This window comes from Carlito syrichta, unplaced genomic scaffold, assembly GCF_000164805.1.
Source record: "Carlito syrichta isolate Samal-C Ts95f unplaced genomic scaffold, Tarsius_syrichta-2.0.1 Scaffold308875, whole genome shotgun sequence".
Taxonomy (NCBI): Eukaryota; Metazoa; Chordata; class Mammalia; order Primates; family Tarsiidae; genus Carlito; species Carlito syrichta.
Window position 1 is genome coordinate 27,499 of NW_007252971.1, and position 16,919 is coordinate 44,417.

Here is a 16,919-nt window from a genome sequence, read left to right on the forward strand (position 1 = left end):
CTTCCGAGTAGCCAGAATTACAGGCATGCGCTACCATGCCCGGCTGATTTTTGATTTATTGTAGAGATGAGGGCTCGCCAAGTTGCCCAGGCGGGTCTCGAACCCGCGGGCTCAGGCCATCCACTCGCCTCAGCCTCCCGAAGTGTGGGATTACAGGCTGAGCCACCGAGCCCGGCTTATTTTTAATTTTAAAGATGTGGGGTACAATTCAGGGTTAGGTATACAAATGTTCATTATGCAAGTACCCTTGCTGATGAGATGGGCACCCCGCCCCTCCCTCCCCCCACCCCAGCAGTTTCCCACTATTGCCGATCCCTTTCTTACAGTACTAAAAGGCTTGAAACGACCATTTCACTTGTGCTTAACGACCAAAGTTTGCAGCCACCGGCTTCAGATTTTTTTAATTTCCACCTACTCTCAGTATGAGGAAAGTGAAAAATCAGCTGACGGCGAATGTGTTAATATTCCCCAGCATTAGGAGCATCATCGCAAACAGCTTATTCCCCGCGATCTGCTCTGACAGGAGGTTTGCACTTGCCTTGGGTCAGTTTGAGGCATCTCTAATCAGGAACTCTGAGCTGTAACCATCATGCCCTCAACAGTCAGGATGACAGACTGTGAAAACTATTCAGAATGAAGAGAGGGGAACAGATTGAAATGGACTGTGAGGTTCCTGGCTGTTGACAGTCTTGGAGCTGGAAGAAACCTTGAGGTTGCCAGAGCAGAGCCATCTAATAGAAATACCTGCAACGATGGAAATTTTTTTTTTTTTTTGAGTCGGAGTCTCACTCTGTCATCCAGACTGGAGTGCAGTGGCCGCTCCCGGCCACCGCAGCCTCAACCTGCTGGCCTCCGGCGATCCTTCCGCCTCAGCCTTCCAAGTAGCTGGAACTACAGGCGCGCACTACCACACCTGGCTGATTTTTTGATTTATTGTAGAGATGAAGTCTCGCCAAGTTGCCCAGGCAGGTCCCGAACCCGTGGGCTCAGGCAATCTGCTCACCTCAGCCTCCCAAGGCTTGGGATTACAGGCTGAGCCACCGAGCCTGGCGATGGAAATATTTTATGGTCTACACAGCAGTCCAGGATGGTAGTTGCTGGCCACAAAGGGTTACACGACACTTGAAATGTACCTGAGAAATTGAATTTGTAGTTTTACCTCATTTGATTTCATTTGTATTTAAGTGGCTACGTATGACCACTGACTACCATACTGAACCATATAGCTCTAGGTTGACCCATGAGGAACTAGAAATCTTGGATGTCCGTATGTCGTCCATCTTCACAAACAACAACTTTCCCTGTAAAGGCAAATATTTTTTACAGGCTGCTCTGTCTATGCCTTTTCTGTGCTTGCTCTTACCAAAAAGAGTCAGTAATTTCTAAGATGGACAAAATCAGGTTAAAATGAGTCTCTGCTACTCTAACCCTAGACAGCAAGCAGGCCTGTGGTGAAGTTGCTGTGTTAGCCAACTGGGAACGTTCCCTTTAGGGAGAACAGAAAAACAGGATCCCGTCAGCAGCTGTAATCTAGAGGTCCCTATGAACTGGCTATAGTCAGTGATGACTCTTTAGTGGAATATACCATGATTATGTCCTGGGTGTGCTCATAGCAAGGACTGAAGGAAACTCACCGAGCATATCTTCATATATCACAGAGGGAGCTCTGTAAAAGGGTCCCACTTGGCTTTTTTTAAAAATTTACTTTCATGTAACAGATAATATATTCACCTGGTTCAAAACTCAAAATGTACATAATGATCTACAATGAAAAGTGCCATCTGATCAATTTCCCCGCCACCTAGCGTTTTCTGTGCTGTCCATCAGTGCTACCCTTTTTCTTGTGTGTCTTTTCAGAGACATTTTATGAATATACAAGGAGATATGTATATATTTTCTGTCTTTTTACACAAATAGTAGTATTCAGAACATACTGCTTTATAGTTGCATGGTATTATAACACAGGGGGCAGCAACCTCTGGCCCACAAGCCAATCTGGCCCACTGCTTGTTTTTGCAAATAAAGTTTTATTGGAACACAGTATGCTCAATCATTTATATATCATCAATGGATGCATTTGGGCTAAACTAGAAGAGTTCAATAGTTGCAACAGAGACCTTATGGTCTGTAAAGCCTAGAATATTTTACATTTAAATATAAAACATTTAGAATATCTAAATAGTTAAAACTTTATAGAAAAAGTTGCCTCAGAATTTGTTTAGCCCAGTCCTCACTGTTGGGCATTGAGAGTGGCTTCTAACCTTTTGCTATTACAAATAAGATTATGGTATAGTCAATAATTTTGTTTATCCCTCATTTCTAACTATAGAAATGTATCTGTTGGATAAATTCCGAGGCGTGGAATTGCCAGCCTGAAAAGTATGTGCAATGGCAACTTTGATGAGTATTGCCAAATTATTCTCTACAGAGGTTGCAACAATTTACATTCCTGTCGAAACCTTTAAGAGTGTCCATTTTCCCATATCCTCACCAATACTCCAGGTTCTGACACTTTGTCGTCTTTGCCAGTATTCTAGGAAAAAATGACTTTTCAGTGTAGTTCTGTTTGCATTCTCATATTGTGAGGAAATTGGAACGCTTTTGCATGCTGGATTTCATACGTATCTGTACAGATCATATCTTTTGCCCGTTCTTATTAGGTCTTGAACTTTTTATTCCTGCATGATATTTTTAGTAGTTTTTTGTATGTTCAAGAAGTTAGTCCATTCTCTGAGATATCAGTGACACCTGTGTTCACTGCAACCTTCTTACCCGCTCTCCCCTCATGCATTCATTCAGAATCCACTTGGCAAGCACAAACCAGATGCAAGGCCTTGCCTTGATATCGTGGACACGAGGTCTTTGACGTCAAGGGCCCATCTCTGGCTCCCTGATTCTACTGATCTCAAAGCGTACCTGAGGCACTTTTTAATAGATCTTTCCCACAGAAGCATAGGAACCCTACTTTGCAAAGCATAAACAACCCAAACCGCTGAGACACCGAGGTTCATATTTCGCATCAGTCTCCTGGAATGAGACAAAGAAGAGGAGTGGAGCCATGTTTCCTTGGGAACAGGATGATCTCCATAAAACAGAACAGAAACACTGTAACTTAGACTTCCCCAGCAATTACTGTAAGAAGAAAGATCTATTTTCCTCTTTAGAATTAGACTCACTGCCAAGCTTCTCCCGCTGGTTTTATCAAAAGGGTGCTTACCTACTGTTAGGGTATGAATAAGGGGAAGGGTGGAGGTGCAGATGGAGAGGCGAGGGGAGGCGCGGCACTGCCGGAGCCGGGATGCCGGAGGTGTGTGCGATAACCCAAAGATCCAAGTAATGCAAAGAATTGCAATACACAAAGAGCCAAAAGAAGAAAAGACTTATTTAAGAAACGTTTACGCCAGGCTTGGTGGCTCAGCCTGTAATCCTGCAACTTTGGGAGGCTGAGGTGAGTGGATTGCCTGAGCCCGAGGGTTCGAGACCCGCCTGGGCAACTTGGCGAGACCTCATCTCTGCAATAAATCAAAAAAACTAGCCGGGCATGGTAGCGCGCACCTGTAGTTCCAGTTACTTGGAAGGCTGAGGCAGAAGGATCGCCAGAGCCCAGCAGGTCGAGGCTGCGGTGGCCGGGAGCGGCCACTGCACTCCAGTCTGGGCAACAGAGTGAGCCTCCAACTCAAAAAAAATAAAAATAAAAAAAGAAACATTTACTTCCCACAGACAGGAAGCAGGCCTACACTCTAGATGAGTGTGACCCTGTAGCCCCCCGAGTCCCAGCTTAAATCCTTTTCCTTGGAGATGTTGCAATCAGGTAGCCGTGACTGCCGTGACTTCCTTATCGACCACCTGCGAATGTCTTGGAGACCCTGTGACACAGAGACCCATTAATGTCTGTCCATATTATCACAGCCCCTAGAGAAGGGTGTAATAAGGATTCCGTGCTCCTGTACCTTCCCAAACAACATTCCTTAGAGCTAATGGAGAGTGCACTTCCCTTATCTCATATGCATTCCCAATGGGTAGCTTTGGGGGATCTTTGGCTTCTCTGTAGATAGCGCCCATCCACTGGAAGATGGATTCCCCACCGGCTCCTCCCTAAATGGTCACAAGTCCTGTGATCTGCATAACTTTTATAATTGCAAGTTTTGTGACTTCTGCAATCCTTGCCCAATGCATAATGTCTTAGGCCTTGTAAATTCCCTTTACTCTAGACAATCTTGATTGCTTCTATGAGATACCTCTGGCATTGGGAAGTCTGTGTTTCTGAAAGGACAAAGGAGGCAAAGTTAATTTTTACCTAAAGTATGCATTTCTCCAAAACATAGCCTCTACTTTCTCATTTTTGTATTAGGATTTAAGAACAAGATGAAAAATGGCTTCCAGTTCTCAGTCTGTCCTTCGTCTTACAACCACGGGTGGCAAGCTCACGTGGTCCGTGGACTCTCTGTGTTTTCTTTGGCACCTGGGGTGGGCTGGGAACTGGCCCTACACCCCAAAGAGTAGATCCAACAGCCGGGCAGGTCTTGTGTAGAGTTAAGGAGAAGCCTGGCCCGTCCCAGTCAGGCCACTATTCACCCAGGGAGGCGGGCACTTCTTTTTCGTTCCACTAAGGAGAAGCCATGGCACTAGGGCGGACTGGAAGGCACCCAGCCTTCTCCCAAATTAATCCTGCGTCTGGCTGGGGGAGGTCAAGGGTGTGTGCTGCCTGTCAAAGCTACCCTTAGCTAAGTAACATATGATACTACGTGACTGTAAAATGACTTATAACTGTTATCCTCAATAGCTGACCTCCCTAGTGAAGAGAAAGTGTGACCTAATTTCATTCCTGGTAACCTTTCCCTGCTTCTCAAGTCCCCAGCACGTGCCTTGCAGACCTTCCGTAAAGGTGCTGAGTGTGTTCTAAGTCATTTGAGGTCCTGGGGGTGGCGGGTGGGGAAGGGAGTGAGCACAGTTGCTCCTGAACACAAGGCGTCCACAGTCCAGGTGGGAGGCAAGACATGGAGGGGAAAGCTGCCCTTCCCGGCCTGACGCAGGACCTGCAAGACGTCTGCAGGGCACTTACCAAACACCAGACACCGTTTGACGCACCTGACAGGTACGTTCCCTTATACCCTTCCCAACGTGAGATAGGTGTTGTGATTTTATCCACTTTACAGAGAGGGAAACCGAGGCACAGAGCGGTTAGTAACTCCACTAAAAACACACTGAGAAAGTGGCAGAGCTGGGAATCAGACCACACATTCCGATTCCAGAACTGACCTCTTAACTGCCGGCTGAACTTTGAGAGGCTGAGGTCAGGGGACTGCGTGAGCCCAGAAGTTCGAGATCAGCCTGGGCAGCATGGTGAGACCTTATCTCTACAAAAAAAGAGCTGGGTTTGGTGGTGCAAGCCTGTAGTCCCAGCTACTCGGGAGGCTGAGGTGGAAGGATCGCCTGAGCCCAGAGGGTAGAGGCTGCAGTGAGCGGAGATCGCACCACTCCACTCCAGCCTGAGTAGCAGAGTAAGATTGTCTAAAGAAAAAAAAAAAAAGATCTTGTGGAATGTGAGGTTGGAGAGGCCATTGTCCTAGGGACTAAAGACTATGCCAGGCTTCTATCAGTATCTTTCCAAGTCAATGGTTGGTGCCTTCCTTGTGGATAAGATTCTTTTATGATACCAGATGGGAAACCCCAGTGACCCCAGGGGGCCGTTGTTTCCCCTTTCTCCAAGACAGTGAACACAAGGAAGTTAGCATGGGTTCAGTGAAATCTGAGAGGTGCTTAAGAGCCAAGGCGGGTGGCTGCACTCTACAGCAGAACGATGCTGTTACAAAGTTGTTCACCAGTTGCAAAAACCAGAGAGCTCGAGTGTCTTGCCCAAACCGGCACACAGGCAGGTGGCCCAGAGACTCGATCGGCTGGGAACGTACCATCACCAGCTCTCCACGCTGCCTCCTCCTAGATATGGGCCCTCCCTCACCTCACCTGCAAGGGGGCATTGCCCCTGACCCCGGGCCGTCGCCCAGGGTGACTGGGGAGTGGCAGTGGGAATCAGCCAAGTGGGGGGTGGCTCTCTTTTTCCTCCCCAGCCCCCCTGAATCTCCAGCGGTGGTCAGGCTCTCAATCCTCAGTTGTGACTTCTCAGAAGCACCTGCCCCTCTCGCAGGCTTCCTTCACGGGCAGTGACATGCGAACTTCAGGTTTTTGAAATGTGAAGATCTTGATCATGTTTCAAAATGTCGACCCGCTCGCCTGCCCCAGGAACGTAGCCGGAGCGCCAACCCGGGCGGCTCAGCTCCTGCGCATTCGCGAAGCCACCGAGCCGGGGTCAAAGCCCAGGGACCCGTCTATCGGGATCTCGTGATCCGCCCTGGCATCTGCACTGCACAGCAGAACGCAGTCTTGCCTTCCTGCGCTCAGGGCCTAGGGTCACACACCTACTATTTGCCCTGGGAGAAGGAATCGGCAGGCCTTGGGTCGAAATGGAAACAGAAATGGAGTTATTGTCATGATCAGAAAGCATAAATCCAAAAAAAGCCATTGGAGAGGGATGTGTAATACTTTTATGGGAGTGAAAGCAATTAACTGGCAAGTGTCTCTTGTGATCAGATGATCTGAGAAGATTAAATAGCATTGAAACTCGTATTAATCAAGTTAAAATATTTTTCTTTCTCCATCTTTTTTTTTTTTTTTTTTTTTGAGCTGGTGTTTCACTCTGTTGCCCAAACTGGAGCGCAGTGATGTGCTCACGGCCCTCACAGTTTCCACCTGCTAGGTTCAGGCAATCCTTCTGCCTCAGTCTTCTCCCAAGGAGCTGGAACGACAGGTGTGTGCCACCATGCCCAGTTAATTTTTTTGATTTTTTTTTTTTTGAGTTGGAGTCTCACTCCGTCACCCAGACGGGAGGGCAGTGGCCGCTCCCGGCCACCGCAGCCTCGACCTGCTGGGCTCAGGTGATCCTTCCACCTCAGCCTTCCAAGTAGCTGGAACGACAGGTGTGTGCCACCACACCCGGCTAATTTTTTGATTTGTTGTAGAGATGAGGTCTTGCCAAGTTGCCCAGGTTGGTCTCAAACCCCTGGGCTTGGGCAGTCCGCTTGCCTCCACCTTCCAAAGTGCAGGTGGCAGGCGTGAGCCTCTGCACCTGGCCTTCTCTATCTTAAACTAGAAGAAAGTCTCTGTTTGGTGCGGGCAGGTTTTTAACATCTACACTGTCCTTACTCAACTCCCTTTTGAACGAAGAGAAAGCAGGCCTCAGGACTTGGCAGCGTGGCAGGCCGTGGCAGCTAGAATTTAATAACATTGGTTTGTTATAACTATGAATTTTTCAGTTATCTTTGATCCACAGCAAGTGATACTGGTTTATTAGTATCTGTAGCAATCTAGAACTTTGCTTTCCCGGACCAGGCATCACCTGGGAGCTGGAAACGCAGATTCTTGGGCTACATTCGGGCTCCTCTACCTCAGAACCTACATTTTCACAAGATCTCCAGATGAGGCTGATTCAGGCTAAAGTTTGAGAATAATCCGCAGTTTCCATGTTAAACACATGTATTTACAGATAAAAAGTGAATCGGTTTAAATGAAAATGGCATAAATTAGTACTCAGATTGTGTTTAAAAAAAAACATGCCGGTGGTCCAAGACTGTTGGAAAAACAAGTGGAAGCAGTATTTTTGCTAGTTAAACTATGACGACGTGGGGTTTCATCCCTCCAAGGCCAGTAAGTCCCACTAGAGCCACCGCTGTCTGAGCCAAGAGGGACAGAGGTTGTGGATGACTGTGGCTACTGCCGTGGCTTGATGCTAGACCCGTCCACTCAGGCTCTGAAGTTTGCTCTCCATGAGGTTCAGTTCCCACTGCCTTCCTGTGGATGGCAAATAAGCACAACTTCCCTCTGGGGAAGTGTATGCATATGGATAGATGTGTCAAATACCTGGTACCACAGAAGGGTAGTGTAATGATTTCTGTTATGTTTTCTTTATATGATTCAATTTTTTAAAAAATATCTGGGGCCAGGCATGGTGGCTCACGCCTGTCATTCCAGCACTTTGGGAGGCGGAGGCAAGAGGATCTCCTGAGCCCATAGTTTTGAGACCAGCCTGGCGAGACGTTGTCTCTATAATAAATAAATAAATAAATAAGTAAAATTAGCCAGGGGTGGTGGTGCATGCCTGGAGTTCCAGCTACTTGGAAGACTGAAGCGGAAGGATCGCCTGAACCCAGCAGGTCGAGGCTATGGTGGCTGGGAGCGTGCCACTGCACTCCAGCGTGGGAGACAGAGTGAGACTCCGATTCTAAATAAATAAACAAACAAATAAATAAATATTTTGAGACAGAGTCTTACTCTGTCACCCAGGGTGGAGGGCACTGGTACAACCATAACTCACTGCAGCCTCAAACTCCTAGGCTCAGGGGATCCTCCTGCCTCGGTATCCTGAGTAACTGGGACTACAGGAGCATACCATCACATCTAGTTAAGTTTTTTTGTTTTGTTTTGTTTTTAATTTATGTGAGACAGGATCTCATTTTTTCCTCAGGCTGGTTTCAAACTCCTATTCTCAAGCAATTCTCCTTCCCTAGCCTCTCAAAGCACTGGAATCACAGGCGTGAGCCACCGTGGCCAGCACTTTTTATGTACTCTTTAGATATAACATATATTTTAAGATAACATACTTTGCTATCTCAATTACACCTATAATTTCAGTGAGACTTGCTACTTCTGCAAAACCCATCATCCGTTTGAAAATTCTATCATCAGCCAGGCTCGGTGGCTCAGCCTGTAATCCCAACACTTTGAGAGGCCGTGGCGAATTGATTGCCTGAGCACACAGGTTTGAGACCCACCTCCCTGGACAACTTGGTGAGACCTCATCTCTACAATAAATCCAGAATTAGCTGGGCTTGGTAGCGGGCACCTGTAGTTCCAGCTCCTTGGGAGGCTGAGGCGGAAGGATCGCCAGAGCCCAGCAGGTCGAGGCTGCAGTGGCCGGGAGCGTGCCACTGCATTCCAGTCTGGGCGACAGAGTGAGACTCCAACTAAAATAAAATAAAATAAAATAAAATTCTATCATCAACAATAGTGTCACAAAATTAGACTACAAACATGTTTGACTACTAACTTCCAATGAAGTGAAAAGTTACATTATTGATGAATAAGAATAGTTCCAACATGAATGTTGGTTGATATTTTTGTTTACTTGAATGAGTTCATTCATCGATGATGTTAGTAACTTCTTTGCTGAATCCAGCAATAGTTTTCAATTATTAAAAGATGATTTCCTTTTCTTTTTATACCATTTACAATATAATAGCTACAGATGTGGCACGCTTTTATGTTTAATCTGCATTATTAACATTTTCTGTGCCTCTTTATTATGCCTAAATAATTAACAACATCATAAATCAATCCACAATTTGTAGTGCATGCCAATTTCCATGGTGTAAATTAAATGCCCTCGTTACAACTGATTGCAGACTAACTAATGGGTGCAGCATTGAGAAGAGACACCCGCTAGCACACCATGATATGTTATTCCCACCACATAGATACCGTGGATATAAATAACCTCAAAAGATAATAATTGATAAGTGATGTGTTTTAAGTGTTTGCTGCCATTTTAATGGAAGTTATTTAATTGTATGCCGTCATCATTTAATTTTTAATGATGGCTGGGTTTAACAACCAGCTTACAAAATTCCTGAAAATGTGACAATAGCTCCCATGAGCTGTTTTAGCCCTGGTTCATCCCGATCCTTGGCCCTTCTGTGGAGGTACAATGCCTGACTCCACTTGCGTACCAGGACACCCCCTCTTCTGCCTCCCACCCTCAGACACAGCCCATCTAGCCAGGATCCCAGCCTCCAAAAGAGGAGAAACATTAGGGTCCTGGTCACAAGGAGAACTCAGAAGATAATGAGGCTGCTTCAGAGTGATATGCCTAAATCTGGGGAAAGATCCTTCCAATTTTAGGGATCTTAAATTGATTGGATCAGTGAAGGTGACATTAAATAATGGTTAAGAACACCATATAGCCAGGCGCAGTGGCTCACGCCTATAATCTCAGCACTTTGGGAGGCCGAGGTGAGAGGATTGCCTGAGTCCATGGGTTCAAGACCAGCCTGGGCAACTTGGTGAGACCTCATCTCTACAATAAATCAAACAATTAGATTTATTGTATCTAAATAAATGGGCATGATGGTGCGTGCCTGTAGTGCCATTTGATCTTGAGCAAGAAACTCTATCTCTCTGTGCCTCTGTGCCTCCTCGTGTAAATGAGGAAAATAATGACATCTACTTCACAGAATTGTGTAAGTTAAATGAGATAATGGGCTCAAAGCTGTTGGCATGGTGCTTGGCACAGAATGAGTATCTAATCTGTACTGGTCATAACTAGTAGTATTTAATTCACAGTGGCTTTTACACACTTATTTGTTGGCTACATTACTTTTTACATATAGAAAATATGCAGGCCGGGTGCGGTGGCTCAAGCCTATAATCCCAGCATTTTGGGAGGCCAAGGCGAGAGGACTGCCCCAAGCCCACAGGTTCGAGACCAGCCTGGGAAACTTGGCGAGACCTCATCTCTACAATAAATCAAAAAATTAGCTGGGCATGGTAGCACTTACCTGTAGTTCCAGCTACTTGGAAGGCTGGAGGCGGAAGGATCACCGGAGCCCAGCAGGTGGAGACTGCGGTGGCCAGGAGCACCGGTGGCCACTGCACTCCAGCCTGGGCGACGGAGTGAGACTCCAACTCAAAAAAAAAAGAAAGAAAAGAAAATATACAGAGAGAGTGTTTTCATGCTTTGGAGATTCTAAAGGGTTCCATGTACATATTGTGATGGAAGCCATCTGGTGCACCCAGAAGGCAGTCACTGGACGGTTAATAGGGAATGAGACTCTGAGAGGCTGCATGGTGGCCGGGGACACACACCATGAGGCCACCCAGCAAGTGTTCCTGTAGCTGCTCCCAAGTCATCAGTGGCAACTGTGGTTCTGTAAAGCCTTCCAACAGTAAGCATCAGAGAGCTACCACAGAGACAGGAACCTCTTGCCTGGGGGAGTTCTTAGCCGGTTCATTAGACCGAACTATTCTTGTGTTGTTCAGTAAATAAGTATTCATATGTGGCAAAAATGGTCCTCCAAAGTTGGTCATTCCTGCTAATTCAGGAAGCCAGGGACCTAGAAAGTAGGGTTTTCTTCTCCTACACCATTGGTCAGGAGACATTCCCTCAGACGGCATCAAAGAAAACAGGGATGATTTCTCATCTTTCGCCTTTTCCCCAGTAAAGAGGGGTAACAATGACCTGCTCCCTTGAATATGTGAGGAGGAATCAGAATCTGTCCATCTTGTTCTGGAGAGAAGGTTCAAAGCACAGACCTGCCGGGCATGGTGGCTCACACCTGTAATCCCTGCTCTTTGGGAGGCAGAGACAAGAGGCATGCCTGAGCCCAGGGGTTCAGAGACCAGTCTGGGCAACTGCACGAGAACTCATCTCTATAATAAATCAAGAAAAATTAGCCAGACTTGGTGGCGGGTACCTATATTTCCAGCTACTTGGAAGGCTGAAGTTGAAGGATCGCTGTGACCTGGCTGCTGCACTCCAGTCTGGGCGACAGAGTGAGACTGAGACTCTGACTAAAAAAAATAAATAAATAAAAACACACACAGACCTTCCCTTTGTATCAAGGGGGATTTTTACAAGGAGACAGGAATAATCAGATTGACAGAAAGCAAGCTGAATAGCCACTTTGTTCGAGGAGGTATGGACAGCTGTGTCCTGAGGGGGTTACATGTTTTTTGAAAGGCAGTTTGGTGACATTCACCAAAATTACAAATATAAAACCCTTTTAAGCCAGCAGTTCTGCCACTGGAATTACCCCTCAAAGACACAGCCTGAGTGATGTAAGGTTACTCTTTGCACCACTGTTTGTAATAGGGGAAGACTGGAAACCACCTAAGTGTTCATCAGCAGAGACTTCTAATTACAGCACTTCAAAAAAGACAATACCGTGTAGCTGTTAAAAAGAATGTATTTGCCGGGCGCAGTGACTCATGCCTGTAATCCCAGCACTTTGGGAGACAGAGGCGAGAGGATCGCCTGAGCCCAGGGATTCGAGACTAGCCTGGGCAACTTGGCAAGACCTCGTCTCTACAATAAATCAAAAAATTAACCGGGGGTGGTGGCGTGCACCTGTAGTTCCAGCTACTTGGAAGGGTGAGGCGGAAGTATCGCTTGAGCCCAGCAGGTTGAGGCCACAGTGGCCGTGACCATGCTACTGCACTCCAGCCTGGGTGACAGAGTGAGACTCCAACTCAAAAAAAAAAAAAAAAAAAAATACTTGATTTTTTTATGTTACGTGCAATAATTTCTAAGATATATTAAGCACCAAAGCAAAGAGGGGATACATATTTATCTATAAATATATGAACTATTTTTAAAAGGAGGTATAAGAAATTAGAAACAGGAAACCTGGGTAGTTGGGACACAGGAAGACAGAGAGACTTTCTCCTATACAGCCTTTAGGCAATCTTTTCTTTTAAAAAAAAATTTATTTATTATAAAGATGTGAGGTACAATTCAGGGTTACGTATACAAACACTGATCATGCAGGTACCCTTGTGGATGAGGTATGCCCCTCCCTCCCCTAGCAGTTTCCACCAACTGCCAGTCCCACCCCCCTCCCCTGACAGTTTTCCGCTACTGCTAATCGCTCTCTCATAGCATTATAATTGTTCAAGGTCACCTTATGAGTGAGAACATACGGAACTCAGTTCTTTGTTTCTGTGATAAATCACTGAGTTTGATCGACTCCAATCCATCCAATTTGCTGCAAATTTCATATATTTGTCCTTCTTTATGGCTGCATAATATTCCATTGTATATATATATACCACATTTTTCTTATCCAGTCCAGCTTTGAAGGGCAACACGGTTGGCTCCATGTTTTTGCTATTGTGAATAGAGCTGCTACAAACATACGTGTGCAGATAATTTTTTTTTGTAGAATGATTTGAGTTCCTTCCATATGACTCAGCAATTCCCCTATTGGGAATATACCCAGAAGAACTCAAATCATCCTACAAAAAAAAAAAATAGACAATCTTTTGAATGTTACTCCGTTTGATGTTTGTGGTCAGGGGACGCGTGAAAAGAAGGTATTGATGTCTGACAGTTGTGCCTCTCTTGGAGGCTGAGGACAAAGGCTGGGGAGGGAGGACGCTCAGTCTCTTGATCACAGCTGCTCATACTGAGACCTAATTCCTACAGCAACAAGCGGAGGTGGCCCACGTGGCACAGACCCAGGAGGAGAAGCTGGCCGCTGCCCTCAGGGTGGAGCTGCACAACACGTCCTGCCAAGTCCAGAGCCTCCAGGCCGAGACAGAATCCCTGCGGGCCCTGGTGAGTGGGCCCAGGCCGCCCCTGTGTTAATTTTCACTCCCAACTGTCAAACTTGTATCTGTGGGTCCTAGTTGGCAGGGGATCCCTAGGTCACAGCATGTGAGTGTTGAGGCCTGAAATGTCCTCTGATTCCCAAGGATCATGGAGGCTGAAGCACAAGGGCAATGGACACTCTAGTGCCCACCCAAACCTCTCTTACCAGGCTGCACTGTGAATGGAGACGATGGTTGCAACCGCCTTGGAAATGGCTCCCACCATATAGGATCATAATGGGATTTATCTCAGAAGGTTATAAGGATGCTAAATTAGATAATGCATGCCAAGCCCTGAACACGGTGCCTGGCACAGAGTGAGAAGTCAACAAACGTCATAGAGTGAGCAGTCAACAAATGTCATCTATGATTAATTATCATATAAAATTACTATTCCAACCACTAGTACGGTAACCCCAATATCACCAGCCTGGTCACCTCACTTAGACCCCATGGTCCCGTCAGGACAAACAGAAAAAGAATTTGCATCCTCAAGCAGAAGACTTCAGACTGGTGGCATTCCGGCTGTGCTCATGACCAGGACAGCTTCCTCTGTCTCCTGCTGGTACTTGTAGGTCACAGTCTGTCCCTGGGCCTTGCAGCTAAGGCAAGGGGCATAGACGGAGCCAGGATAGGTAACAAACCCTCGTGTCATTTTCAGCTGTGGAAAGCTCATCCACCCCTGCCTGCCATTCTCAGTCAGAGCGACCTGTAAACACACAGCCTCTCAGAGCTTCTGTAAGCTTCAGATGGCCAAGCTGGAGAGACTGTCAGCCCTCTCACCAATAGACACTGGTCGCATTGGAAGCCGGGTACAAATCGTGCATGGTGCTTGAGGCCTACCGAACTCTGTGTTCAGTCATCTCAGATCAAGAATGGGATTCAAGGCCACAAGTCCCAGAAGACCACTAGTTTACTTGCTGGAGGGTTTAGCAATTCAAGAACGTCCCTTCGGATCTCCAGAGACCTGCAGAATAAGTGGCTCCTGTGAGCTCAGTCTGCCTGCTGGTGCCATGCGTTTCACTGAGCGGCCAGAGTTACAAGGCCCGCAAAAATAGCCTGACCATCGTCACTTGCACTCATGTACTGCCAGGACGACAGGCCTCCTTTCTTTCTGCCAGAATGTCAGGGACTTAGGCAGGGAAGCTGGATTTGGACTCTAGGGGTGGGCAGGAAGACACATAGGACCTTTGACAGCGTACCCATAAATGCCCCGCTGGGTTCTAAGGAAAAAAACAAGGACATGTAGAGAACTCACCTAGAAGACAGCAAAAACTATAGTCAGGTGCTCCAACCATGATTCCGTGAAGGGTTTTTCCCAATCTCTGGTGTTGCAGATCCAATGTCAACCACGACTACTCACCAACACAAGCACTTTCTTACATAAACAAAGAGAGAAAACCCAGGGAGCTTGGGAAAAAATGATTCACAAAGTCAAGATGACCATTTTTCTCTATCCTCGCTGCTACAGAGGAGTTTTCAGACCCTACTAGTCAAATAATAGGCCTAGACCAGATACTGATCTTGATCTATTTTCTTTTTCTTTTTTTTTAAGGATCAACTTTTACTTTATTTGTTTAAGGACAAACTTTTAAAAGTAAACTGACCGAAACCATGTGAGATCAAAATACATAGACAGAACTTCAATGTAGAAAAAAAAGACATTACTTGGAAACAGTCGATGAGAAAGACTGGAAAACATTTCACAGATGCACAAAAAGCTCACCTTGTAAACAGGATTAAGCTTCTATTGATTTTGCCCATAGCATCAAGGTTTCATTTTGCTCAGCCTGAGATCTCGCTCAATTTCAAACTGCCTGTGATCCACTCGGTCTAGGAAAGCTTTCCGCTCAATGCACCCCTCTTTCCCTCGATTATGGATGGCCAGTTCTTCGCCAATCCCCTCTTCCTCCTTGAAGCTCTCCCAATCCAATTTGGACTTCTCAAGGATGCTCAACTTCTGCTTCTTGGCACCAATTTTTACCAAAAGGCTGCTCATGCCACTTGATCTTTTTAACCCTGAGCCGGCAGGGAGTGATGGCAGAGCTGAAGGAACATTAGCCTGTGGTTTTTCTTTCTCATTTTGCTTGAAGAAGGATTTGGCTTCTTTAGATGTAGCATCCACTTCCTTTTACCTCTTATAAATGTACCGAGGATGAGATCTAATTCGAAATCCTTATATCCCATGGCATTTAGACTTAAATAAGATAGCATGGTATAGTCATGATTCAAGATGGTGTCATGACTAAGAGTCTTCATTTCAGCCAGTGGTCAAAAGGGTGTGAAAAATCTCATCCTGGAAAGCAAGGTACAGAATCCTGTTTTGTCAAGAATTGACTCAGGCTGGGCTTGGTGGCTCATGCTTATAATCCCAGCACTTTGGGAGGCCTGGGTAAGAGGACTGCCTGAGCCTGTGGGTTCAAGACCAGCCTGAGCAACTTGGAAAGACCTCATCTCTACAATAAATCAAAAATTAGCCAGGCGTGGTGGTGCATGCCTTTAGTTCCAGCTACTTGGGAGGCCGAGGCAGAAGGATCACCTGAGCCCAGCAGGTTGAGGCTGTAGTGGCCGTGAGCTTCTGGGCAACAGAGTGAGACTCCAACTCAAAAAAAAAAAAAAAAAAAAAAGAATTGATTCAACCCAATTTAGAAAGATCTTTTTTTTTATGTGTTATGTAAAAGAGCTGGGCCAGATGCGGTGGCTCATGCCTGTAATCCCAACCCTTTGGGAGGCCGAGGTGGGAGGACTGCTTAAGCCCAGGAGTTCAGGACTAAGCCGGGGCAATATAGTGAAATCTCATCTCTATAAAAAAAATCTAAAAAATTAGCCAGGTGTAAGTGGCTCATGCTGTAGTCCCAGCTACTCAGGCAGCTGAGGCAGAAGGATCACTTGAGGCCAGGCAGTTGAGGCTATAGTGAGACACGATCGTGCTACTGCACTGCAATCTGGGTGCTAAAGTGAGACTCTGACTCAATAATAATAATAATAATAATAAAGCCAGATGTTATATTGTAGGTTAGCCATAACTAAAACTATTAGAAAATGTTAAATACAGATACACACAGTTTTTAAAAGGTGTTTATCGATCAGCTCCACAGTTTTCAGGGCATGGCAAATGGACAAATAAGAAGGTTTTTAGTCTAACGGGGAGACAGGACAACAAGCGTAATTAGAATTCAAGGCCGCTGTCTAGGGCAGCCTATACACCAAGCACTGACTCTGTGCCGGGCCCTGACTTGTGCACTGGGGTCACAGGGACTTGGTTCCTCCCAAGCCTTACCATCTAGTAGAAGAAACATGCCCTGAGCAAGCATCGACCCCATGATAAGTTCAAGGGCATACATGTGCTTGGAGAGCCACGGAAATACAGAGGGGCCCCTACCCCAACCTGGTGGGAGCGGTGGGGATGGAAGAGTTTCAAAGAAGGCTTCCCAAGGGAGGTGACCCCCTGAGCTTGGACTTGGGGATGAGCAGGAGTGATTCGAGCAAGGATGTTGGAAGGA

At 46.2% G+C, this 16,919-nt stretch overlaps 1 protein-coding gene across 1 annotated transcript in view; it reads left to right on the forward strand.

The window, feature by feature from the left end:
* Positions 1-14,407, forward strand: part of LOC103268715 (phakinin) — a 34,364-nt gene extending 19,957 nt beyond the window's left edge. Inside the window, exons 5-6 of the mRNA XM_021716712.1 lie at positions 13,253-13,384; positions 14,276-14,407. Coding sequence (XP_021572387.1) covers positions 13,253-13,384; positions 14,276-14,407 — 264 coding nt within the window. The remainder of the gene's footprint in view (positions 1-13,252; positions 13,385-14,275) is intronic.
* Positions 14,408-16,919: the final 2,512 nt, after the last annotated feature.